Consider the following 27302-nt stretch of genomic DNA (forward strand, 5'->3'; position numbering starts at 1 on the left):
GGCTGTAATTTAAAGTGTTACTGATTAACCTGACAAATCATCTTTTAAAACACAAAAACATGCTCAACAATGGCATTGTAATACAAATCTGGACAAAATACCCATGTTTCTCCAACTCATATTACTGGCTAATTATGACTGGTGAACTTTGCTAACTAGCTAGCAACTGCTATTATCTACCATGGTCTTAACCAGCTATGTGGGATACTTAGCTAATTAGAAAATGCTACAGTTCACCAAAACCTGCCCCTTTTTGACATTATTATTCATTAATTGGCTATAACTGCTTATCCATTTCAAGGTCACAGTGGGTCCGGAGCCTACCCAGAATCACTGGTGCAAAGTGGAAACACACCCTGGAGGAGGCCTGACATTATTATTTTTTTTTCCTCATAAAAAAGACCACTCTATGTATGAATTCTTTCAAATGCCTACTGGTGTGTTTAAATATTTAAAGTGGTGGCATGTTAAAACTGTTCTGCCCGCTCCACTCGTACCATTGAAACACACACTAATATGTGTAAATCAGTTAACATCCCACCACCACCGCTGTGTATGAATGATCCACCACTGCCCCTGCTCCACAGTGGCTCTTTGAAGGTCATAACCAATATACAGACCAACAGAATAAAGCTGTTAACTGTAGAACTACTGATATATTCAGTGGAGCTGTTAAAATTGTGTGAAGAAATTGTGTGAAGAAACATAGTCACTGTAATATTTTGGCTAATTTGTGTATATGGATGCTACTTAATAAATTATTACTACTATTCTTTATAGTTTGTGTTTAGTATTTATAAGGTTTTGCATGTATTTCTATTTAACCATTTAAGACCTCTCAGCAAGATAGATTGTATATTTTTTTCGTTTGGTCTCTTCATATCAGCTCAAGTGTTTTTTCAGCATAGACTTGCTCACTAGGGGTCTGGGTATTGATTTCTGTAAAGTGTCTTTGAAGAAGCCTTTTGAGAACAACAAAATCTTTTGTACTGTGGAAAGAAGCCTGCTCGATATGTGGCTCAGTGAAAGGGTATTAGAGTTGTCAGCAGAAACTGTGTTGTTGCATTAATTCCTGCACATCTGTAAGACTGAAGGTAATGTTTTGCTCTTGTAACACCTCACAGCTAAACAGTCTATTGTCACTGCTGGACAATAGAACAAAACAGAAACAAACAAAAAAAAATAGAACAAAATGGCCGTTTTATAGCTGAGACTACAGGGTGGGCCATTTATATCTTGATGGCATGGTGTGGTATATGGGGTACAAAGATAGTGGGGCCATTCTTCATCAATGGAAACCTCAAGGCCACTGGATATGCGAAATTGCTACATGATGATGTGTTTTCCTCTTTATTCACTGAAGCTGGGCGTTCCCTGAGTTTTTCCAGCAAGATGGTGCACCACCACATTATGGGTGTCAGGTCCGAGCATTCCTAGATGAACAGTTTCCTGGAAAGTGGATTGGCCGTCGTGGGCCAGTTGAATGGCCCCCAATATCTCCCGATCTGACCCCCTTAGACTTTTATCTTTGGGGTCATCTGAAGGCAGTTGTCTATGCTGTGAAGATATGAGACGTGCAGCACCTGAAACTACGAATACTGGAAGCCTGTGCTAGCATTTCTCCTGCGGTGTTTCTATCAGTGTGTGAAGAGTGGGAGAAGAGGGTTGCATTGACAATCCAACACAATGGGCAGCACTTTGAACACATTTTATAAGTGGTTAGAAACTTGTAAATAACTCATGAAAGAAGTTAGAATAAGGTTCTTGTGAAATTCCCACAAGAAAAGTTGGATCCAAAATGACTGATTTCAAAATGGCCGCCATGGTCACCACCCACCTTGAAAAGTTTTCCCCCTCCCATATACTAATGTGCCACAAACAGGAAGTTAATATCACCAACCATTCCCATTTTATTAAGGTGTATCCATATAAATGGCCCACACTGTACAATCATAAACTCACCCTAAAACATGCATTATGATGTAAGCCCACCACTCATGAGTGAAACAGCAGCAGTTTATCATATAATTTGTGATATTAATATAAGGATTAATAAGGATAGGACATGCCAAGGGCAAGGTGACAATATGAGGCAGATTTGTCAACATTTCTGCTTTGGTCAAGAACCACTGCTGGTTCTTACAGATTGTTAAAATGCATATTATAACATTTTATTACATGTTCATATACTACACAGAATACAGAAAGATGACAAGTGATTTATTTTGTAACTAAATAAACATATTATCAGTTTCAAAGCAAGACTACTTGAGAAGTCCAGGGTCAGATTACAGGAAAGAGTATGAGAACCAAACTTTATGCAAATATCCTGGATGTTACACAAAGGGTACATTTAAGGTTTGGTCATTATTCGTTCCCATAAGTGCTTTACAAGTCAATCTGATCAGCTATTACATTGCAAGTTCTCAATGACTGCCAACAAAGCACTATTCAGCATTTGCTAAAGAGGGTGTTATATTACATTACCATGTTTCTTTATAAATTGAAAGGTGGCATATTTAAGTCTTGAAAGTGACTCCTCTATATGATGAACACACAAAATATGGAATATTCTATTTGAAAATGTGCATTTTTTTCCAATAATGGTTTTTCAGAAACATAGTACATATCCTTCAGTGCTTATTTGTAAGTTGTAAGTTGTTTAATGCCATTAGAACATAGCATATTTGTTACAGTAGGGGATAACAATGTAAGTCTATTCAGATTTTACTTTCAGGAACAACAATAAAGGTGTCCTCAGAGTATAGGAGGTGCTAACCTCGTTTTTTCTCTTTTGTTGTCTTCATTTTCTAAATGGTGGTATCAGCTTCTAGGTCTCCTCTAATTACACAGAACACAGATATTTTATAAGTATGAAAAAGGCTGTGTCTGCCACTCAGGAGCATTTGGATCTTCATCCCGATCACATAAAGTCGGCTGGAAGACAACATGGTAAGAGGGTAAACCACTAGCAATAACATTGTTATTGTTTTTAGTGGGGGCCATTTTTTATATACATTCAAAGCTCTTTAGGGAACTGCACTGTAACTCCCTCACTCACTCAAATACAAATATGTAGGTACATCTCCATATGGGGCATTATTATTCGTATCATATAAATATTTTTGCATTTAATTTAAGGTAATTCATCATATCCATAGCTACATTTTGCATTAATGTTGTAGTCAAAATAACTGTGATTTACAACTTACATCGCAATCTGCAGCGTGAGTGCATTTCTGTTCACGTTGGCCAAGCTGGGGCACAGATTGGAAATGCATGCTGGGAGCTTTACTGTCTGGAGCATGGGATCCAGCCGGATGGGCAGATGCCGAGTGATAAAACTGCTGCTCGAGCAGATGATTCCTTCAACACCTTCTTCAGTGAAACAGGAACAGGGAAACATGTCCCACGTGCCATCTTTGTAGATCTGGAGCCCACTGTGATTGGTAGGCATTAAACCATGTTATTTTAAGGATAATATTATTTTAGTATTGTTTTTTTTTATTAAATAATGTATAATTATTGTCTGAAAATACCTTTTTCAAAAATATTTTATGTAGTTAAATGTAGAACTATATGTTTTTATTATTGTATAGCAGTTGATTTTCTAATGGTATTTTGAAGTCAGTAGCTCTCTTATCGCAAACAGATGAGGTGCGTACGGGCACATATCGCCAGCTCTTTCATCCTGAGCAACTCATCACTGGCAAAGAGGATGCTGCCAATAACTATGCTCGCGGACACTACACCATTGGCAAGGAGGTCATTGATTCAGTCCTAGACCGTATACGCAAACTGGTAAGAAAATTATGCTGTAATCAAATATTGTATATCAATAGAAAAATAGACCCGAGCAGTAGTGATGTAGGATTTGCTGATGGATCTGATCCTATTACAGCACTCCTACTCTAAAAAGTTACATAAACACAGGCCCAGGAACCTCAAAAACAAGTGCTTCATGGTCCCGGCACAGTCCATTTAATAGTACATCAACCCTGATTAAAATAATCATTTCAATAGAGAGGTGAACCAGGCAAACAGTAAACTGTGCAGTGCTGTGACACTCTCTGCTTTATTCCCTCTCTGCTCTTTATTATGGCATAGACGGATCAGTGCACTGGTCTACAAGGCTTCCTCGTGTTCCACAGTTTTGGAGGAGGTACTGGTTCTGGCTTCACCTCCCTGTTAATGGAGCGTCTCTCTGTTGACTACGGCAAGAAATCCAAGCTGGAGTTTGCTATCTATCCGGCTCCTCAGGTATCCACAGCAGTCGTGGAGCCCTACAACTCCATCCTCACCACCCACACCACCCTGGAGCACTCAGACTGTGCCTTCATGGTGGACAATGAAGCCATCTATGATATCTGTCGCAAGAATCTAGACATTGAGCGCCCCACTTACACCAATCTCAACAGGCTCATTGGGCAAATAGTGTCCTCCATCACTGCCTCTCTCAGATTTGATGGAGCTCTGAACGTGGATCTAACAGAGTTTCAGACCAACTTGGTGCCCTACCCTCGTATCCACTTCCCTCTGGCCACCTATGCTCCCGTGATCTCTGCTGAAAAGGCCTACCATGAACAGCTCTCTGTTGCTGACATCACCAACGCCTGCTTTGAGCCCTCAAACCAGATGGTGAAGTGTGACCCTCGTCATGGTAAATACATGGCCTGCTGTCTCCTTTACCGTGGAGACGTGGTGCCCAAAGATGTCAACTCAGCTATTGCTGCAATCAAGACCAAACGAACCATCCAGTTTGTGGACTGGTGTCCCACTGGTTTTAAGGTGGGCATCAATTACCAGCCCCCCACTGTGGTCCCCGGAGGAGACCTGGCCAAGGTGCAGAGAGCCGTGTGCATGCTGAGTAACACTACAGCCATTGCTGAGGCCTGGGCTCGTCTGGACCACAAGTTTGACCTGATGTACGCCAAAAGAGCCTTTGTGCACTGGTATGTGGGAGAGGGGATGGAGGAGGGAGAGTTCGCGGAAGCGAGAGAGGACATGGCAGCTCTGGAGAAAGATTATGAAGAGGTGGGCACTGACAGCATTGGAGATGAGGATGAGGATGGAGTTGAGTTTTAAATGTGTCAAATTCTTCTCAGAAGTAATATGTGATGAGTAGGACCTAGATGTTACACTAAAATGTTATATTATTAACTATGTATGAATCATGTATTCAGAATGATGCAATGGGAAATGAGGACATGAATAAATAAAAATTATTGAGCAAATGTCACAGATTACCCTTTTATTTCTTTAATTACCAACTGAAATAACGGGAAACTGACAAATATGAGTTATATAAGTTGTATAAGTTCAAGCTTTTTCAGTTTCAGAGATGTTATACAGTATGTTTTAATAATAAGTCAACTCATTTCCATAGGTGTGAGTGTGTGAGCGAGTGTGTGTTGCCCTGTGAAGGACTGGCGCCCCCTCCAGGGTGTATTCCTGCCTTGCGCCCAATGATTCCAGGTAGGCTCTGGATCCACCGTGACCCTGAACTGGATAAGTGTTACAGACAATGAATGAATGAATGAATGAATGTATTTACCTTTGTGTTTTTATACTATTCATTATAAAATCAAGAATCAGCTATCTTCCCAAATAAATAAATAACTATCCTTTGCCAAAAAGTGTCACTTGCAACTACAAAAAAACACCTTAGCTTCCATATATATGTCTTTTTGTTATGTTTCTCATCTAAAAAAGCTTAAGGGGACATCTGCGAGGTTATATTTAAGAAAAACATTTACATCAAGAATGGAAATATAAAAAACATGAAACATTTTTCCAGGAGGTCAAACAATGAAAAAAACATATAGAGAAATGGGACTCCTAAGAGCCAGGCAAGACCTCGTAGACCGCCTCAACAGCTTAAAAACTTGTCCCTGACTCTGCAATAGGGGAAAATCAAGGCCCACTTTGTGCATTCTTCCACCTTCAGACCCTTCTGTCTTAATTGAGCATAAAATCATCATTATCCTAATTAGACTGATCCTTCGTAAACGTCTCAGAGTTAATATGTAAGTGGCCTATTTAGTTTGCTGTGTATCTGGATGGAAATACATTCATATGCAAAAATACGCTATTATATTATACATCTAATTCCACAAGCAAGCTACTTTCAAAATCGTTTTGAATCCAGACACTTTCTAAACTTAAAAAAGTTCACAAGGCTTCTCTAGACACCATATAAGCAGACACAAAGTTGCAATGAGAACAAAGAGGACTCGGGTGAAATACATTTTTTTAGCTAGGCGTGCTCTCTCCAAAAATGGCTTTAAAGTTACGACATAGGCTCTTCTGAGAGGCATGCTAAGTTATTTAGCACATCCCACAGTTGGTGAAATGTCCAGATGTTTTTTCACACACTTAGAACTCCCAGGGGAGAGAGAGAGAGAGAGAGAGAGAGAGAGAGAGAGAGAGAGAGAGAGAGAGAGAGAGAGAGACTTTTGATCTTTCCACACCATATACAACTATATAAAATAGCATGTGAAGAGAACTTCACCTATTCTTTTGAATAATTTAAAAAATATATAGAAAGTGTGTTTGGGCAGAGTCTTTGTCCCGGTACAGAGGGTGCCTTTCTGTATAACTGTGTCTGTCCCACCAACAGGCAATCCGGCTTCCTGCTTCCTCCCTCCCTTCCTCCTCCCTCACTATAAAAACCCCACCTCTCCCTCTCTCCCCCACAACAGCCTTCTCTTTCCGAACCCTCAAGTCGGTCTGAAGGAAAAATTGTCAAGATGGTGAGTGCTGACGTTGGTCTTCTCTTACTAGCATTCTTTTATCAATCTGTGGAATTAAGGTCATTTTTCAAAGTCCTCATTTTTTTACAGTGCTTGATTTGATTATCTGGAGACAAGAAAATGTATGTGATTCAAGCTTTTCTACTTTGTATAGTCCGGTTATTTCTGCTTTCTTTTTAAATAAATAAATGTGAACTTAAATAAACGGTACTGCTGTCGTTATAGAGCGTAATGTATTCTGAGATTGTAAACTTTTGAAGGCAGCTGGAATCTAGACCACAGTAAGCACGCCTCTGAATAAAGAGGATGTGGCTGGGGCCTACAAAGGCATATTCCAGACACTGAGGCAGATCCCAGAAGGAAAAAAATTTGCTCTCTTCTTCATTTTCTTGATCAGTAAATCTTCTTCATGTCGTTCTGCAATCCCAAAATATCTAGAAACCCCTCTGGTATCCCATCAAGGGGAATTTGTATGAGAGCATTGCCGTCATTATTAAATGAATGCAAGCATTCATTTGTTTAAATGACACACAGAGGAGCATTAGCAGTAGATGAGATCATGACTGTGGGACATTGTAGAGACTGGAGCCCTGGGGAATAATGGATATGTCTGTTATGGCTAAAGAAGCCTGGGTGAGATATCTCTTTTTGTTACACAAAGGAGGGTGTGCAGCTGAACAAGACCAGGGTGGAGGGGTGGAATAGGGGCTGTCCTTTAGGGAACTGGGCTATTTCCTGTCCGACACATGAGTCTGTGAGCTGGCCTGAGCATGACAGCTATATGCAGATGTACAGTAACTTGACTGGACGGCACTATAGACTAAACAGAAGATAGCTGATTCAAGCCCTAATTTGAAATGCAAAATACTGATAAGTGCTATTTATTTATGACTAAAATCCTTCCTAATATCTACAAACCATAATTGAAAATACTAATGTAGAACATAAAAACACTAATTTCTCAAGAACTGACAAGTGATATTATATTATTTTCCATTTCTCATTTCCATAGCGTGAGTGTATTTCTATGCATGTTGGCCAAGCTGGGGCCCAGATGGGAAATGCATGCTGGGAGCTTTACTGTCTGGAACATGGGATCCAACCAGACGGCCAGATGCCTAGCGACAAGACTATTGGTGGAGGAGATGATTCCTTCAACACTTTCTTCAGTGAAACGGGAGCAGGGAAGCATGTCCCACGTGCCATCTTTGTAGATCTGGAGCCCACTGTGATAGGTAAGATGAAACGAGTAAACAAGGTACCTTTGATCATTGTAATATGAATGCTATTTTGTATAATAGATGTGGTTCTGTAATTTTCATACACAGATGAGATCCGTACGGGCACATATCGTCAGCTCTTCCACCCTGAACAACTCATCACTGGCAAAGAGGATGCTGCCAATAACTATGCACGTGGACACTACACCATTGGCAAGGAAATCATTGACCTGGTGCTAGACAGGACACGCAAACTGGTTAGTTTTCTTCTTTTTTTTAATAATAAAAGGTACTCTAATGTTAAGATCCACAGGGACAACTGATAAGTACATAAAGGTAATAAAATAGGTACACTGTTTCAGCATCATGAATTTAACATAAAACATAATCCTCAAACTACTTGTTCTTCCTACAGGCTGACCAATGCACTGGCCTTCAGGGATTTCTTATTTTCCACAGTTTTGGAGGAGGTACTGGTTCTGGCTTCACCTCCCTGTTAATGGAGCGTCTCTCTGTTGACTACGGCAAGAAATCCAAGCTGGAGTTTGCTATCTATCCAGCTCCTCAGGTATCCACAGCAGTCGTGGAGCCCTACAACTCCATCCTCACCACCCACACCACCCTGGAGCACTCAGACTGTGCCTTCATGGTGGACAATGAAGCCATCTATGATATCTGTCGCAAGAATCTAGACATTGAGCGCCCCACTTACACTAATCTCAACAGGCTCATTGGGCAAATAGTGTCCTCCATCACGGCCTCTCTCAGATTTGATGGAGCTCTGAACGTGGATCTAACAGAGTTTCAGACCAACTTGGTGCCCTACCCTCGTATCCACTTCCCTCTGGCCACCTACGCTCCCGTGATCTCTGCTGAAAAGGCCTACCATGAACAGCTATCTGTTGCTGACATCACCAACGCCTGCTTTGAGCCCTCAAACCAGATGGTGAAGTGTGACCCTCGTCACGGTAAATACATGGCCTGCTGTCTCCTTTACCGTGGAGACGTGGTGCCCAAAGATGTCAACTCAGCTATTGCTGCAATCAAGACCAAACGAACCATCCAGTTTGTGGACTGGTGTCCCACTGGTTTCAAGGTGGGCATCAATTACCAGCCCCCCACTGTGGTCCCTGGAGGAGACCTGGCCAAGGTGCAGAGAGCCGTGTGCATGCTGAGTAACACTACAGCCATTGCTGAGGCCTGGGCTCGTCTGGACCACAAGTTTGACCTGATGTACGCCAAAAGAGCCTTTGTGCACTGGTATGTGGGAGAGGGGATGGAGGAGGGAGAGTTCTCTGAGGCCAGAGAGGACATGGCAGCTCTGGAGAAAGATTATGAAGAGGTGGGCACTGACAGCATGGGAGAAGAAGACGAGGAAGGAGAAGAATACTGAAGAGAACAGAAATCGTCTCTGTTTGTCTAAACTACAAAATTAGTCATGGGAGTGGCCAAATTGTATTCATCTTAAAAAAACATTCCAGATAATTGTCATGACAAATTCAAAGTCTGCTATGTTTTTGTAACTGAAAGAAAATTAAAAGTTACGAAAAAATACATTTCTAAAGTTCATTTTTAAAAAAACAAATAAATCTACAATAACTGGGTGGCACGTGGGCGCAGCAGGTAGTGTCGCAATCACACAGCTCCAGGGACCTGCTCCGGGTGACTGTCTGCGAGGAGTGTGGTGTGTTCTCCCTGTGTCTGTGTGGGTTTCCTCCGGGTGACTGTCTGTGAAGAGTGTGGTGTGTTCTCCCTGTGTCTGCGTGGGTTTCCTCTGGGTGACTGTCTGTGAGGAGTGTGGTGTGTTCTCCCTGTGTCTGTGTGGGTTTCCTCCGGGTGACTGTCTGTAAAGAGTGTGGTGTGTTCTCCCTGTGTCTGTGTGGGTTTCCTCCGGGTGACTGTCTGTAAAGAGTGTGGTGTGTTCTCCCTGTGTCTGTGTGGGTTTCCTCCGGGTGACTGTCTGTAAAGAGTGTGGTGTGTTCTCCCTGTGTCTGTGTGGGTTTCCTCCGGGTGACTGTCTGTGAAGAGTGTGGTGTGTTCTCCCTGTGTCTGCGTGGGTTTCCTCTGGGTGACTGTCTGTGAGGAGTGTGGTGTGTTCTCCCTGTGTCTGTGTGGGTTTCCTCCGGGTGACTGTCTGTAAAGAGTGTGGTGTGTTCTCCCTGTGTCTGCGTGGGTTTCCTCTGGGTGACTGTCTGTGAGGAGTGTGGTGTGTTCTCCCTGTGTCTGCGTGGAGGACCGGGTGCTCTGGTTTCCTCCCACGGTCCAAAAACACACGTTGGTAGGTAGATTGGCAACTCAAAAGTGTCCATAAGTGTGAGTGTGTGTGGACTGGCGCCCCCTCCAGGGTGTATTCCCGCCTTGCGCCCAATGATTCCAGGTAGGCTCCGGACCCACCGCGACCCTGAACTGGATAAGGGTTACAGACAATGAATGAATGTACAATAACTATATTTGCTTTCCCAGTGGAAAGGTGCACATGTGTAACATTAGCTATATGCCCTAACATTATAAAATAAATGATTAAAATAAGGTCTAATATCAAGACAGGATGTATGCTATAGTTAATTAAATGAATGAATATAAAGATATGTCAAGCTTACTTAAGATACTAAAGACATTTACATGAGAATGCAACCCCTGTGATGAGTTCTAAATATGGAGTAGAGCACAGCATCTCATATACAATAGTGAAAAAAAACATACCAGTGAAGCATGGTCTTCATAGTAGTTTTCAAGTAGTGTATAATGATCAAAACATTACAGTACATTATTTTATAAAATTGTAAACTGTAACAGAAATGTTTGCATCAACTAACATTCTGCTGTTATGAAAAAAACCCCAGTTATTTTTATACAACTCACCATGCATTGTACATCCGTTGTGATTTTTACTTTTTAATTTACCATTGATGACGTAGTTTTGTTCATACTCTTTAAGAATCTAGACGTTTACGCTGTGTAATAAGAGTCTCTTGGGATTTACAGTGCGCTACTGTATCTTCCAACACTCCCGTACTACACCAAATATTAGCGCATTCTCATTTATCAGTAATATCAATGCAGTTTACATTACGTCTGTATACGTCACTTTTGTACCGTTATAAACAAAAGTTTGAATACACTTTATTTTGAAACCGAACTTGTTGAAACCGTAACTCAGATATCAGTTTGTTGTAGGTCACGGCGAGGTTATGAGCCTAAAATATAAAGGGATTTTCCTGTCCAACATTAAGCCTTTATAAGGTATTCAAATCGAGTTGTTGTGCTCCGTAGCGGTTTTTCCTCACACACTGACTCCCAGCCTGAGTCTGAGTGGGAGAAGTGGGCGGGGCCGCAGTGTCACCGTCGCTGGCATGTTCTAGACGTTCTGTTTTCTTTTCTTTTTTTGAGCTCGTGCTCAGCTGATTGTGACGCAGCAACGCGGCCGGGAGGCGAAGGGCGACGGAGCGACAAATATAGCCGCGAGGAAAATAGACCCCTAGTCTGGATATGAGGCATAACACAGCGACGCTAGCAGAGGCGAACTGACACAGTCCCGTGCGGCGTGTGCCAGCCATAGAAACTTTCGGTTAGAGATTAGCCGCCCCTCTCGCGAAGGAACCGCCTCTTTCCCCGCGACGGTTCAGCCGCTTCACCCAAAGCAGTTCATTCGTGATTACTGAGAGACGCTGCTGCTCGTCCGCGGTGGACACTTCTTAAAAAAAAGGTAAACGCCCGCGCCACCCTTCGTCTTTTTGAAAAATAACTTTCAACAATGTGGTGTACTGAACTATTAGCTGAAACGTTCTTTACAGTAGTAGGCTACGTGCCTTTAGTCTGGACTACTTTGTCCACCCTCGGTGTAATAGGATGACGCGTGTGGGCATCGCAGCTGTCAGTTGCCATATGGGCCAAACACCCCTCGCCAAGCTTGAAATAACAGCAGCACATTGTGTGTGGACTGATTTCCAGAGAACTCCAGTTGTTTGACAGGCACAGGCCCCATTAAAGGGAAATCGCGTTCTCTAGGCGTGTGCAAAATTTGGACACGACCTGTCAAACTACATTGTTGATTTTGTAAGTGAAAACAGTTCAACCTATCCGCAGTGAACCAACTTAGAAGGCATATTTTCATATGTGTTAGTGCGTATTGTTTAGTGTAAAAATATAAAACACAATGTACCATTGTATATATTGTGTTAAATTAAAGCAACACTCGGTACGATTTGGTATTTTTGCTCGTGGGCGCCCCCTGGAGAGTTCAGAGTGTTATTCCGCTCTCCAGCACCATCTTAAAATCAAGTCACCATTGTTGAGTCTCTCACTCAGTCATGCTCTGTTTTTTCCCCTTCACTTCCTCTACATTTCTGTATAAGGCTTGTTTTGTGAAGCTTTACACAGTTCTTCTGAGAGGTTTCTCACCTCCTACAAACTTTTCAGGAGGAGCAATATAGCCGCTGATTTCCTTATCACAGGTCACTACATCATTGCAATCATCTCAAAGCTGTAATTATGAGATAAATATGGCACATAGTGTTGCTTTAAGCAAGAAAAGAGTAGGTGTACATTAAATGTATTTGTTCTCAGTAGATGCTAGAAGTGTGACGTGCAGACTGACCAATTAAATGTTTACAGAGAAGGTGATCGACCAATAACGGTAGCTCTACAGTCAGACCGTCCAATCAGAAGATTTTAGGCTACTTCACCACGCCCCCTTCTCACTCAAGCGAACCAATCGGAGTAAGGGAGGGCGGGACTAGTTTGTGAACGAAACTTCTCGAAGTTCTATGTAAGCTCTAGAAAAACAAAATCCCGGCCGTTTGTGAAATTCAGCCCGGACATTATTTTAAGTCTAAAAAAGAGGACATGTCCGGGTAAAAGAGGACGTCTGGTCACCCTACCTCAGTGGGACAACTTAAGAGTTTACTCAGTTGAAGACGTAGAGTTGTGGAAAAATGTAAACTACCGTATGTCAACAACATGTTTTCACAAACGTTCAAATTCTTGTGTGTAACACATTTAACAATGAAACAACTCGCTACGATTTAACAGGAGATTTCTAATTGTGTAGGGTATCCTACAGTAACTAAACATCAATTTTGACAACATTTCTTGTTATTAACATGTAATAACTCTCAGAAGTGAGAAAGTTAATTTAGACGTTGTATCTGATACAAAGCTGTACTTTTAGCTTCTCTTTTGTTGTGGGAGGGCAGTAGGTGCACTGAGGAGGGAAGACATGGTGGACTACTATGACGTTTTGGGAGTGTCTCGCAGTGCCTCTCCAGATGACATCAAGAAAGCGTAAGATCCTTTACACAACCTTCGGATTCTATCTTTTACCTTGTTTTATGGACAGACTTGATCTTGTCTGTCTGCTTTGCACCTGATCAGTAAGGAGCAGTGGACAAATGGCCTTTTCGGGATTGCTTCACAGACACTTACAACACTGGACACTCTGACACATTGCTCAACATGTCTGTATTATATTTCCAACTGTGCCAGGCCAATTTTAGGCACTACAGCAAATCAAGCAAAGATAAAATATTAGTGATCTGTGATGGCATTCATTAGGGTAGCCCTACTGAAGCCGGTTTTCATGGCACAGTCACGGATAGGATGACTGAGCACATTTCCCTTTAAAATATTTATGACTCAGCACTATTTACACACAGTGGGCTAGTCGCCTGTCCTGGATCCAGCATCAGGTTTCTCTGTTTGCCTGGACTGCACATCCAATACACGGATTAACCCAATGCTGCATCTATCTTTATTTTGTGTTTGCAGTACTTGTATCCAAACTGTCTGCAGCAAAATGTAATTCCAATGTGAACATAAGTGTCACATCTTGACACTTCTAGTTAGTTCAATAACAATGACAATAAGAAAGAAACATGCTCTGAAACGTATTGTTATTTTCAGATGTGGTATAATCAATTGTGTGCATGTATAGCTACAGGAAATTGGCCCTGAAGTGGCACCCAGACAAGAACCCCGACAATAAGGAGGAAGCAGAAAAGAAATTTAAGGAGATTGCAGAAGCTTACGAAGTCCTGTCAGACAGTAAGACCCTACACGTTAACTTCCGTCTTACATTTTCATGCAGATTCTTCGCATGTTTTAGTTCTAACAAAGTGTTAAATTTCTATGATTTCAAGGAAGCAAAAGAGAAGAATATGATACCTTTGGCAAAAGTGGCAACATGCGTAGCTCAGGTGAGGATATCAGCTTTTTGTAAACATTAAAGAAATATAATTCTGCTCTAGTGGCCCTGTGAAGGAATGGCGCCCCCTCCAGGGTGTATTCCTGCCTTGCGCCCAGTGATTCCGGGTAGCCTCCGGACCCACCGCGACCCTGAACTGGATAAGTGCTTATAGACAATGAATGATTTAATGCATGAATAATTCTACTCTATTTTTATTCATGGTGGACTAACATGGGTTAAAATGTAACATTAATATTATGTATCGGTTCCAATGGAATGAACCTTTGTTCTCTTACTGTTGCACCATCATCTGTGAATATTAACAACAGTTGAACAAATATTTCTCAACATTCATCCTCTTTTTATATATATTTTAAATCACCATTTTCATCATAATCACATGGCCACGTAATTCACTCCTATATCCTTTAAATCACCTCCTGGTAGCTGTTATACAGCACTCTTTTGAAATAAATAAGAAACCTATACAGAAATGTGAAAGTATAAATCCAGCTGAAAAACTGATGTTCTCATTCATCTCTATTCATGCAGGTAAACCCACTTATATTTTTTCTCTTCTCAAAGGTTCTGGAAGTGGCTCTTTTGCTGATGACTTTCCAGGATTCAACTTCACATTCCGCAGCCCAGATGAGGTGTTTCGGGAATTTTTCGGAGGCCAAGATCCATTTGCTGATTTCTTCGGTTAGTCGGTGCACTTCAACGCGAGCTCTGACAGCAGGCTAATTGACTGCTGCTGTTTCTCAGACTTTCCTTCATACAGCTCTCATTAACTCATCACATTATTCTTTGCATTTGACATCTGCTAGATGATTTCCCATTTGGAGGCATGCACAGTGCCTTTCAGAGTCACCACGGATCCTCCAGACACGGGACCAGCCGCTTCTTCTCCTTCCCTTCAGCAGATGGTTTGAATGGTTTCTACTTTGTAGAACATGTTTACTTACACGCTAGATCAGCTTATAATAGATGACAATTAACTGTAATATAAGATGAATGCTCTTGTAAAAAACTAGATTTAACTTTGTTGCGTGTGAATTTAGTTCTGAAAGAAACTGTACTGTATGATTTTTCTCAGTGTAAAAAGTAAAGTACAGTGGAACCTTTACCTACGAACTTGATCCGTTCCGTGACCCGGTTCGTAAGTAGAAAAGTTCGTTTCTCGAGTCAATTTTCCCCATTTAAAATAATGGAAAAGCAATTAATGCGTTCAAGCCCCCACCCCGAGAGTCACCCTTTTTGCACTGATATATGTTTACAACACTCTCAAATTAGTAAAAAAAATACATGTAGCGTTACTAAAAATAAAAGAGAAATACAGCGGTAACAGTAAATAAAAAGAAATAATAAAGTTAAGTGGTTACACATCGCTACCTTGAAGACGTGACGACTGGCTGGAGCAGTAACACAGGCACTGGCTGTATGATGGGGGGTGGGGGGTGGGGGGAATAACGGAGAGTAGGCGGTGAATGTGGGGAGACGAAGCGTAGATACGTCTTAACTTAGCACGAATTTCGAAGACTGCTATTTACACTAATGCTAAATTGCTAAAGCTACAATTTGCTAATCTTAAAAGCTCACTCAAGTCTGGGCGCTGGGAGACTTGTCTATTGGGGTCAGTGGCCATTTCCAGACGCCGGGTTCGGAGGAGGCTCGGGTTCGTTTCTAGAGTCGTGGTTCGTTGGTGGAGGCAAAAAATATTCAGATGCCCGGTTCGTATCTTGGAAAGTTCGTTAGTAGAGGTTCCACTGTATTTATTTTATTTGGTTTTTATTTTCTCACATCTCTGATTTACGGACTTAACTTTTCTCTCTGGCAGTTGACTTCACCACATTCTCCTCCTCTTCTTCCTCCTCCTCAGTGGGAGGATTTGGAGGGGGGAATTTTAAGTCTGTGTCCACTTCAACACGTGTCATCAATGGGAAACGCATCACCACAAAAAAGTCAGTTTAATTTTATTTTGCTTTACTAATTCTTTATTAGTCATTCTGAATGGCAGTGAGCACAAAATAAGTGTTTTTTAGTAATAGGCTAATTTAATTTGCATACTGATTTAGAACTGTATTTAAGAGTTTAATTTTGTTGTTCTGACAACAAAAACACACCCAATGTTTGTATTCCAGGATCAAAGAGAATGGGCAAGAGAAAACAGAGATTGAGGAGGATGGGGTTCTGAAGACTGTCCTCATCAATGGTAATTCAGTCCATTCATATGATCACAACATCATTGTAGTTTCGTTATTTAAAGTGATGCTTCAACTAAGAACTCGAACATTCACAGATTTTTCCAAATATTTGTACAGCATGTGCACAGATATTGTCCGTCAGTCTACCTGTTTTTATTTAGTATTTTGGAGCTACAAGACTGTTGATTTACAGGAAGCAAATAATTGAATATTAGTGAGCACTGTGCAAACACAGGGAAAAATATGGAAATGGGCTTCAGTATGGCTGATTGTAGCTATACAACATATTGTGGTGAAGGACTGGCGCCCCCTCCAGGGTGTGTTCCCGCCTTGCGCCCAATGATTCCAGGTAGGCTCTGGACCCACCGCGACCCTGAACTGGATAAGGGTTACAGATAATGAATGAATGAATGAACATATTGTGGTCCATTTATAGAAAACAGCGCATCTTATAGTGTCCAAAACAATATAGACATTACAGTAACTGTTGATACTGAAGTGGCCACTATGTTGTGTACACATCTACATCTTGTTTCTACATTTCTTTTTCATTTAAAAAGTCCATTTACCATATAAGTGCATGTTCTATCCCTACATTGACAGATTGGAATCCTCTGCATAATTTGGTAACCCCCTGGGAGCTAGTGTAGTAGATCATTCTCAGCTCTGCAAAGACAGTGACAGTGTAGCAGAATTGAAAGTGTGTGCTACACAGAAATAGCTCACAAACACCAGGGTCTACAAAAAAACTCAGTATCACTTTAGGGCTGACAGTTGTCCACACACGTACACCTCCAAAATAACACATGTTCCCTGGGGGTCTTTTGAGGTCCTGAACATTGATGAATAGTTTAAAGTCAAGTACAGAGACATTGTAACGCTAATCTTATCTTGGTGTAAAGTATTGCATTGTCACTGTGTGTGTGTGTGTGTGTATTCTTGCTGTCAGGTGTGGAAGATGAGATGGCCTTGGCCTTGGAGCTCAGTCGCAGAGAACAGACCAGCCAGCCTCAGCGGACACCCCAGCAGCAGCTTCCTCCTAGAGCCACTCAGTCCAGCTTGGCAAACCACACCCCTCGAAACGGCACCCAGCGCTCCTTCAGCTCTGCACCCTTTTTCCATTGCCCCAACACGAGTGAGGATGAGGAGGATGAGGACCTGCAAATGGCACTGGCCTACAGCCTATCGGAAATGGAGGCCCAGCAGCGTGCAGCTGCCTCCGCCCAGGACATGATTTCAGGTGCTGGGGGAGGAGGGAAGGTGGGGGGTTTTACTCTTGAAGCAAGAGCAGAAAGTGATGGGACAGACGATTCAGCACAAAGCAGCCCTTCATCTCCAGAGGAGAGAGAATCAGGGAAGGGATCAGGAAGGAGTGTCAGCCCTGGGGGGGTGATTGTAGAGGATAGAGAGGGCAAAGAGCCCATAGCGAATGGGACTACTGTACTGAAAAGACGGAGGAAGTGTCGGTGTGTGGTGTTGTAGTGTGAGCTGACGGCTATCCTGTGTGGTGGAAACGAGATTGAATGCGTTGTTAAGCACTGCTGCATGATTTCTTTCTGTATTAACCCTCTAAATGGCTGTTGCGGTGTTCATAACACTGTGTACAATTTTGTGTAGTGTGCTAAATGAGAGGCCTCAACCTGTCATTGCAGAGCATATGCCACGATTAGAAGGACAGTTTTCCCCCCTCTGCCATGGGATATTAATAACAGGACTGGTGTCTATATAAATTCTGAATTTGTCAATGACAGGGAAGTTAGTTTAGCTACCTTCCTTACCACATTTGCAAATGTAATACATGTTTGTGCCTGAGGAATCATGTGCTATGCCTAGAACAATGTACTGAAGCTGTGCAGAAGAAAAACATGCAGCTGTACAATACATATTTGTATTTTATGTGCGCTCACTGCTTGGCTATTAGTGAAGTTCAGTGTTGGTTAGGTTTTCTTTGTTTGGTTTATACCTCCCTCCAAAAAGACATTTAAATTGGTCGGTACCAGTCCTTACCCATAAAGAAAGTACTGATCTGAGTCATTTTTACAAACAGATTCTGTGGTAAAGATAGGCTGGGTTAAAGGGATATAACTGTAGTTATATATTAGTTATATTATTGTTATATCCCTCTGCGGGTTTTTTCCGCTACAGCTCTCTCTTTTCAAAGGGAACTGTTGAATGTGGCGAGGAAACTTTTTGGGCGATGAGGAATTTGTCAAACTGATGTTACTATGAAAATTTCTATACGAAGGCCATGCAAAGTGCTGCGTATCATCGACTACAAAAAGCAGAAACTGATTACAATGGTGATGGCATGAGGAAATACCTCTTATAATTAAATTCTCTACATCATAATGATGCAATAATCCTATCTTGTAATGTAAGCTACAATCATAAATAAGAATAACTAGCTCCACAGCACACAGCCCCGATTCAAGTGACGTTAACTGAGAAGGAGAATCTGTTATAATTCATTGTTAATGAGCTGTGGTTATTTTGTATCAGAATGAATCAAAGATGTTGCCCAGTGCCTTTTCTGTGTGAGGATTGAGATGCATGCTTGTGGTTGAGAATGCAATACTTGATGTGCCATTTCATGTTAATATTGCCAAAGGAGCGAGACACGTCCTGCTTTCAATTGCTTGTCCAGTTTTAATGAGCAAAATGGTCAGCAGGTGTCTATTATGTGTAAAAGCCACACAATTTCTCTGAAAAACTATTGGCAGAATGTATAACCCAGCAATTCAAAACAATAGTAGAAGCACATGCCGTTGTCAGATGCGAAGCCGAGTGTTTGCCACCGGCAGTGCATTTCATTATATATTTTTGTATTATACAATTTCAAGCAGTGGTTTTTAAGGAGTTGTGGTATGAAACACTTGTCGACAAATGTCTTTTGAACAGGACTAAGTTTCTATTATCAGACAGAGATATTTCAGACTAGGGCTGCAGTTTGGTACTTTATTAAACTAAATAGTGTTTGCCTTTTTTACATTTTTTGTTTAAACGTCTGTTATTCTTGCTCATTGTTTACTCGGAGCTGTCAGCACTAGTAGGAAAAACAATAAAAGTCAGAAACCATTTTGACGATAAGCTCGTTTTTACAAACCGTGCCGACATTTTCTAACGGATCTGTTTTTTCTCTTTCAGTGCTGATGAAGTGCTCTTGTGTGAATTGTATATTTAAATATTGTAATGTTGTTTAAGTGGTAAAGCGAAGGTTTAATTTACTCTTTAAAATATTGCACTATATTAAACATAAGCTTTGGGGGTGGGCGGGGGTTTTGCTGCCTTGATCTTTGTGGTAGATTGTCCCCATTAGATCATTTTCAGTTATTATTGGTGTGTCTCATGTTCATCTGCGTATGATTGTGTCTGTGTTTATCTGACTCCCTCTCCCTGCCGTTTCAGAGTCTGACTTCCAGGCCTTCACAGGCTGATTGGTCATCTCCTACCCCTTCTGTCCCCCTGAGGTAAAGAGTAGTATAGTTTAACCTACAAACCCTACTACTTTTAAATTCTGTGTGTAGTGCATCTTTAACACTAAAATGTCCGCCTCTGAATACCGTAGGGTAACTGTGGTCTACCCTCAGCTAGGACTTTACTGTCTAGGATTTGTGAGTTTAGGTTGCTTGCATTGTATTATTAGGTTGTCCATTGCTGTATTTAAAAGGGTAAATGTAATTTAGTGGATAGCTCTAAATCACTATCACCTCACATCTTCATTAGCCTGTCTACGTAGGTGTACCCACTCTAACACTATATTAAAGTTATGTTTTGCGGAATGGCAGTTGAGCAGTAGAGGGACACAGTCTGTCTTTGTGACAGCACTAACGCCTCATCCATCCATGTGCCCTGAACAGGTGAAGAGCTCCAGGTGCTCTGCTCATCCTCTGGCTCTGCTGCTGCTCACTTTTCAAAGTTTTATTTGGAAAAACACAACATGGCAAACAGGTTAATATATGTACCGAGGATGTATGTGTGTTTGTGTGTGAGTATCCTAAGCTCTCGGAGGAAAGACTGGACATTTATTTGAAAGTATTCTGATATTCAGACCACACTAATCTCAGCAAAGTGTAATAACATTTGTAGCGTGTTGTGGAGAGCATTACTAGTCAGAATTCTCAAATCCTGTTGGGTGAGACAAATGCAGTGCATTTATAGCACATTTAAAATGCTATTTTTAGGAATTTAAAATCATTTGGAGTTTTATGATAAAGTCAAATATCAAATATTTGTTCAAAGGTCTTTGATGTTTATTTAATTGGTGACACATCTTTATTCATATCGAAGTTTACCACATGTACACACTCACCTGCTTCCTTGGGACAGCCCACAATGTCAGGCTTTGACATAAACCTGACTGGACAGCGCTGACCTGAAGGGTGCCCGTGACCTTAACACACAGCACTGGGGTGTTGCACATAAATGGCAAGCCTGCAGCTTTCTTCTTGTTGCTTCTGTCTGACACCTGCATCTTTAGGAAAGCCCTGGTCCAGAATACACTGAAGTGGCAGGTGTTTAAAGACTTTTTCTAGAAAAAAAAAGCATTACAAACCACACTTCTCTCACGGACAGTTGTGTGTGTTACCATGCTTCAATGTAGTAAAAGATGAAACGTAATAATATCTAAGGAGAAATATAACAAAGCACATACAGCCCGTCCCATGTTGCTGCACCACACCACATTTAATTCAGGACATTTAAAAAATTATAATAATATATTTCTTTATATTTTTTTGTATAATTTTCCTCACATTTGCTACAGGAATCAACAAATAGACTCGTCAATGAATTATTTACAATAATCACATAACAGAAAGTCTCCACAGGCCATAAAGAACATGAGGAAAAGCAAGCACATTAAATGATGGGTATTACACTGTGTTGTGATACACTAATCAAGCAGTACATTCATCCAAAAAGAGTCTTTCTCTAGTCAGACATTAGCACTGTGCGTACATGTAGCCACCGTATTGGATGGAACAGGACATTAAATGTTGTCGAAGTCATTTTTTGACCTTAGCAGGGTTAAAAGTCTCAGTTGGCATCATCCACTGGCGGGAAAAGGAGATGTGTTAAAATTTGTCACGCTGAAATTAGGTCCATTAATAAGAGTACCTGAAGCTGATGTAGTAAGTTTTCATCTGGCTGTCTAGTCGGCTCTGCACATTATAACCCAGCACACAGTGATGACTGTCAAATTGATTTCATGGAGCCTTCCCTGTATCTTTAGCGAATAAGGCCATGGTTAAAAATGCATTAGAAAATTTCTCAAGCATGGTAGAGTCCATGTAATAGCTTATGTGAGTGTGTGTTTGAACGGAGGGAAGGATGCATATAGGCAGACCGGCACATCACACAGTTGATCACTGTGGGAGGGCCTTCAGAATGGCATTCACTTCTTCTGCCACGGCTGTGAGAGCAAACTCAAACTGGTCCTGCAGAGAGGAAAAACAGAAGATAGAATCCAGCCTACCTGAAGCAGCTTATTACACATTCTTATTCTTAAGAGACCCATATCATGGGGGTTGATGGGTTGGACAATGAAGCTAAAACACCTGGTTTTAGACCACAATAATTTATTAGTATGGTGTAGGGCCTCCTTTTGCGGCCAATACAGCGTCAGTTCGTCTTGGGAATGACATACACAAGTCCTGCACAGTGGTCAGAGGGATTTGAAGCCATTCTTCTTGCAGGATAGTGGCCAGGTCTCTACGTGATGCTGGTGGAGGAAAACGTTTCCTGACTCGCTCCTCCAAAACACCCCAAAGTGGCTCAATAATATTTAGATCTGGTGACTGTGCAGGCCATGGGAGATGTTCAACTTCACTTTCATGTTCATCAAACCAGTCTTTCACCAGTCTTGCTGTGTGTATTGGTGCATTGTCGTCCTGATACACGGCACCGCCTTCAGGACACAGTGTTTGAACCATTGGATAAACAGGGTCTTACTGGTGCAATGTGCAGTTAATGAAGATTGGCCACCAGGCTGCTCCAATTTAGCCATGAAACCTCCCACACTACAATGACAGGTGTTTCAGTTTCATTGTCTAACCCCTGTATATATATATATATATATATATATATAGTAAAATAAAGTTATAATAAAAGATTTGATGTAAAATAATGTAAGGTTGAAAGATGGCATTTAAGACAAACTGATTTTTAAAAATATAAACACATGCTCCGCTCCTTCACATAGAACAGTGAAAGGCTATAATGACTTACCTTGGTGCGCACCATGTTTGGCCTCTGGTCACGAATATGCTCCAGTGTTGCAGCGATGTCGATCTCTTTCACACCTGGAGGCAAAAACAAAATGAAGAGTGTGAAATAAATATTAAAGAAGCAGGAACCCATTTGAAAGCATTAAAAAAACAAGCCATTTTACATTGACAAATGAATATAGAAGGATACCTTTAGCCATGCGGTTTAGGACCATGTCTATAAGGATGTAAGTACCAGTTCTTCCAGTGCCATCACTATAAGAGATCACAGCCAAATGAAAATGACAGTACATGACGGTAATATTGATTTATCACGGCACCCTCTTGAGGCCGACATTGGTATTGCAGTTGTTTACCTGCAGTGCACAATGATGGGGCAGGAGCGGCCGCGGTAACACTTGTTCACTTTCCTGGAAAAAGACCAAGCCCAAAACAAATGTATTAAAACAGTTTGTGGAGAAATGACATTCAACACTCAAACACAATTTTCCAAACATGCTGTTTGAGGTATCACTCTGTCATACGAAAGTATGGGGTTTAGGGAAAAAGTGCAGAAGTCACAGCTGCCTCTTTAAAAGAGGGAAAAGAGGAGGGAGGAGTAGGGAGAGGTGATGGAGCGTCCTTTCAGCCTTGTTCCTGCTGCACTCACACCTACCAATGATCATTTTTGTGACTATGCAACTGGACCCAGACTACTAGCTGCAAACCACAAAAATGACACTGGGAGGTGTGCAACGTTCAGGAGCCCAGCAGCCTCCATCAGAAAACGGGGGAGAGGTTGGAGGGAGGAAAAGAGACTGCAAGAGAGGAGAGCAGGGAAAGGAGAGTGACCTAGGAATCGCGATGGCACAGACAAGGAAGGGAGAAGAACAGAGCAAACACATCTTTAAGGGTGGGGTTGAGGGACACGGTAATAACTGGATCCACATAAGAAGGAAGAGAAAATAGCAAGGATTGGCTTAGGGCATTGCAACAGGTCACCTTGACCAATCGTAACTGTCTGTGCAGGGATGCAGGAGGTGGGGGTGAAACCGCAACAGTTTCAATTAAAAATAATTATGCACAGAGCATTATTACTGTCTCTGTTTGCATTACAGATAGGACATGATCCAGATCACTGTTGCACTGGTTGTGTTTTCCCCAGACACAGTTTGTTTGATGTAAATGATCCAAATACATATAAAAAATACTCACAATAGCATGGTATATATTTCACAGAGGCTACATCACATCACACATAGCCTTCAATTACAGCATCTTTTATCCAAACTCCAAAAGCCATCCTGCGTCCCTGTTAGTGTGTATTTGAAATGTATAATGACTGTAAATATATATGAGCAATGGTCAGCTGTACCTGCGGAAGTCCAGCAGAGGGCGTGTGGAGGTGGGGATGCCCTGTGCTGGCCAGCTGAGCAGGTGAAACTGGGTCAGTGTGCGTGTTTCCTGCGTCTGCACGTTCTTCAGGTAGAAACTGCGCACCAGAAAGTCCTTACACCAGATGTGCTCTGACACCAGGTTCACCTGAGGGGCATGCACAAGCCCGGTGGTGAAAACCAAGACCACCATATGGTGCTATTTAAACCCTAACACACAAACACCTGGCCGGGTTGACAGGGTTAGATTTTGTGCCTGTATACAGACTGTGATTGGTGGATTATTATTCTACTTCTGATTGCCTTGATCAATGTATATCATCTTTGCCTATCATAATAAATAGCAATATAACATACCGCAGTAATACTGCACAGCCCAGTTGTTGAAGATATTACTTTCCATGAATGATTCGAGCAAACAGAAGCATTTACAGGGTTTTATATCGTTCAAGTCTGTATTACAGCTATGTATTATGCAACTACTAGCTATGCAAACCGGTTCTAATACTGAAAACAGCAATACGCTAATGTAAATATAAATACAATAGACAGATTCTTGCTCCTGGGCATGTAAATAAGCCTAGAGCAAGTGAACAAATCCAGGAAGAGGAGGGGGAGGTAGGACAGTGAAATTAATTTTGTCACCTCATAGATGTTGTAGAGAGATGATCCTTCATCGGGCCAATAGCGCTCACACTGCTGTTCTCCATCCTCCACTAGAGCTGTGATCATCACTATCACCGTGCAGCCATTCTCCCACACCATCTACAACACACACGTAAACAAATCAGTGTCAAAAACAGGCTGCAGGCGGCAGAAACTACTGTCGATGTTCAGATCCAAACAGCAACACCTCTGTTTCTAGTGATTAAATGGTTATTGAACAAATGTGTATGGGAGTTAATTGTTAACCACTGAACTGTTACTGACCTGCCAGAAGTCAGCAATGGTGTGTGGCTGGGGTCCTTGGGTTGCAATGTAAGCGGGCATACGAGGGTCATGGTCTATCTGTTGGAGAGAAGCTATTAAGTTAACTGCACACAGTGCTGATATTTATCCTGAAAAGCTTTTAGGTTTAAAAGGTAGTTGGAATACTATGATCCTTACTATAATACTAGCATTAATGTAGTCCTCTCTGTTTGGGTTAATTTCAGGCTTCAGCTTCACCCGGGAATGGTCATCTGAAACACACAAAAACAGCAGTATAAGTCACTGAAAACCATAGTGTGCAGTGTAATTACTAAAGAACTGGAACATGTTTTAAGTCTTACATGGTACAAAGTCTGGGTAGCGGTTCTTCTCCAGGTTTCTCTCGCTTTGGGCGATGGAGACAGAGCTGGGTTCAGCCTGGTACGAGCACAGAGCCTCCCACTCCTTCAGCAAGCGGTCTTTATTCTTCAAATGGTCTTCCATGTATGCCTGGCAAAGCAAGATAATACAGCTGCCTTTAAAAGCTGGCACTAAAACAAAACATGTTCCGCACAACACTTCATGGTTCTATAATGATTCAAACCCATTATTTTAGTAAGAGGGGCTTTGCTATTGTTCTGATGCAAGTTTGCAGTCGTCCATGTGTACGGTTGGTGGTTAATATACCAGTATCATGTGTCCGGTGGAGATGTCCATGTTAGACTGAGCAGGTTCTTCGCTCCAGGACGGGGTGCTGCTGTGTGAGCTGGGGCTGTGCTGTGGTCCATCACTGAACTGAGATGACACGCTGCTCACTCGGGATGTGTCCGTGCCTCTGCGGCCCCCAGGCTCTGGACGACTGAACGACGTTTTTGCTGCCATGTGCTGCCGACAGAGCTCCTGAGACACACACCACACATGGGGAAGTTACTGGCAGAATTCAAAAGGACTGTGCTAATTTGTCACATTATGACAAGGCTTGTTATTACAGTGGATATGTATAACCCAAAAAGTGAAACACTGAAAACTGTACCAACTGGCTCCATTTGATTTCTTTCACTCATTTGTGTGCAGTGATGTGCTCTCCTACCTGGTAGTCAAAGTGCGTCTCAGTTCCAGCCTCAGGGCCAAGTCCTAATTTGCCCGAGGCTAATTGACGGGCATTGTGACGCAGACAGGCGATCGCTAGGGCAACCAAGACCACCACACCCACACACACCATGGCAACCACAGGAAGGACCACCCCACGCGAGCCATCTCCGATCCGTGTTGCTTGAGGAAGCCCCTCGCTCCTCTGTAGAGAGACAGAGAGGGAGAGAGGGGATGAAAGCGGCAAATAAATAGGACATTCTCTTAATCGTGACATCGGTAATTTTATTTTAATTAAACATTCCAAATCAATTTAAATGTAAATTTAATCAGCACAACTGCATCTGCATTCTCAGGGTTATACAGACCAATGAAACCATGACGTGAGATTTTGAGAGGGGAAAACATCGAATAAAGAGCCTTGTATGTTTCAACAGCTATTTGGGCTCAACTCTGCCACTAGAAATGAAATGATCATTTGTGAACGCAGCGGGGAGCCAGAGGCCCGGATGAATACGTGTGTGTGCAGCAAACATAGGGGAAGAGGAGAGGGTCTGCTAGGTGCTGGCTTTAGGGTGGTCTCTCTGGCACAGATCACAGAGCGTCTCCCCCTCATCCTCTCTCTGTCTCTTTTGTTTCTCTCTCTGTTTGTGTAAACAAACTGGATGTCAGCGCCATCATCAGCGACTAATTACCCAGGCAACCCACACAGTCGCACACAAACATGCACACACACACACACACACCCACTCTTGCACACACGCCGCCACGTGCCAGGCCTCCTCAACCCTCTGAAATAATTAGCAAAAGTCACCTGCCCCTCGCCCCTTTTTGCATAATTGCCAACAAGTAAACAATTAAGGAGACCCCTCCCTTGAAGGCAGGGTTAATCAGCCAGAGGAGAGAGCTCTTACTCTATCACTGTTTCTCCCTGCCTCTCTCTGATTCTCCTCTGCTACTCTTACTTATTGCCTAGGAGAAAAGAAAGGACACAGAGAGTGCGAGAGAGAGAGAGAGAGAGAGAGAGAGAGAGAAAGGAAGAGAGGTAAAATGTGTCCGCCCCCCCACCCCCCCCTCTGCCTTCAACCCCTGCCTTCAACCCCTGCCTGTTGATGTTGCCATGGCGTCTGGGAGCCTCCACAGGGGAGAACAGGCCCTGGTGCTGCCATGGCAACAAGAGAATGCTCTGTGTAATCCACAGCCATGAGGGAGAGAGAGAGAAAGAGAGGTGAGAGAAAGAGAGAATGAGGCAGAGTGTGAGAGAGAGGAGGACAGGAGATGAAAGGAGAGGAACAGAGCGGATATTGCCTGCAGTCATTACTTATTAAACAAAATGTGTCTTTGAAT

The 27302-nt window shown here is 42.2% G+C and overlaps 4 protein-coding genes across 10 annotated transcripts in view; 3 read left to right on the top strand and 1 right to left on the bottom strand.

The window, feature by feature from the left end:
- Positions 1-3313: 3313 nt before the first annotated feature.
- Positions 3314-5085, top strand: LOC136710461 (tubulin alpha chain-like). Its single transcript, XM_066685974.1, has 3 exons — positions 3314-3449; positions 3653-3801; positions 4108-5085. The coding sequence occupies exons 1-3, from the start codon at positions 3329-3331 to the stop codon at positions 5083-5085; spliced, it is 1248 nt and encodes a 415-aa protein (XP_066542071.1). The 5' UTR covers positions 3314-3328.
- Positions 5086-6701: 1616 nt separating this feature from the next.
- Positions 6702-9491, top strand: LOC136710388 (tubulin alpha chain). Its single transcript, XM_066685871.1, has 4 exons — positions 6702-6752; positions 7765-7987; positions 8081-8229; positions 8388-9491. Exons 1-4 carry the CDS (start codon positions 6750-6752, stop codon positions 9363-9365), a joined length of 1353 nt encoding a protein of 450 aa, XP_066541968.1. The 5' UTR covers positions 6702-6749; the 3' UTR covers positions 9366-9491.
- A 1814-nt stretch (positions 9492-11305) lies between these two features.
- Positions 11306-20563, top strand: dnajb2 (DnaJ heat shock protein family (Hsp40) member B2). Of its 4 annotated transcripts, XM_066685876.1 has the most exons (11): positions 11306-11678; positions 13143-13255; positions 13905-14014; positions 14110-14166; positions 14742-14858; positions 14984-15091; positions 15994-16117; positions 16298-16368; positions 17310-17600; positions 19766-19827; positions 20218-20563. In XM_066685876.1, the coding sequence occupies exons 2-10, from the start codon at positions 13191-13193 to the stop codon at positions 19792-19794; spliced, it is 972 nt and encodes a 323-aa protein (XP_066541973.1). In that variant the 5' UTR covers positions 11306-11678; positions 13143-13190; the 3' UTR covers positions 19795-19827; positions 20218-20563. The 4 variants fall into 4 exon arrangements, with proteins under 4 accessions (XP_066541973.1, XP_066541969.1, XP_066541972.1 ...); XM_066685872.1 differs by having other exon boundaries at positions 17310-20563; XM_066685875.1 differs by having other exon boundaries at positions 14984-15082; positions 17310-20563.
- Positions 20564-21033: 470 nt separating this feature from the next.
- The window catches only part of ptprna (protein tyrosine phosphatase receptor type Na), a 39571-nt gene continuing 33302 nt past the window's right edge, over positions 21034-27302 (bottom strand). For all 4 annotated transcript variants that reach the window (XM_066641022.1, XM_066641021.1, XM_066641020.1 and 1 more), the window contains 11 exons: positions 25957-26160; positions 25554-25766; positions 25229-25376; positions 25065-25138; positions 24888-24965; positions 24603-24722; positions 23939-24105; positions 22941-22994; positions 22775-22839; positions 22586-22659; positions 21034-21795 (listed from right to left, as the gene is read on the bottom strand). In XM_066641022.1, coding sequence (XP_066497119.1) covers positions 21724-21795; positions 22586-22659; positions 22775-22839; positions 22941-22994; positions 23939-24105; positions 24603-24722; positions 24888-24965; positions 25065-25138; positions 25229-25376; positions 25554-25766; positions 25957-26160 — 1269 coding nt within the window. In that variant the 3' untranslated portion in view covers positions 21034-21723. The remainder of the gene's footprint in view (positions 21796-22585; positions 22660-22774; positions 22840-22940; positions 22995-23938; positions 24106-24602; positions 24723-24887; positions 24966-25064; positions 25139-25228; positions 25377-25553; positions 25767-25956; positions 26161-27302) is intronic.

This window comes from Hoplias malabaricus, chromosome 12, assembly GCF_029633855.1.
Source record: "Hoplias malabaricus isolate fHopMal1 chromosome 12, fHopMal1.hap1, whole genome shotgun sequence".
Taxonomy (NCBI): domain Eukaryota; kingdom Metazoa; phylum Chordata; class Actinopteri; order Characiformes; family Erythrinidae; genus Hoplias; species Hoplias malabaricus.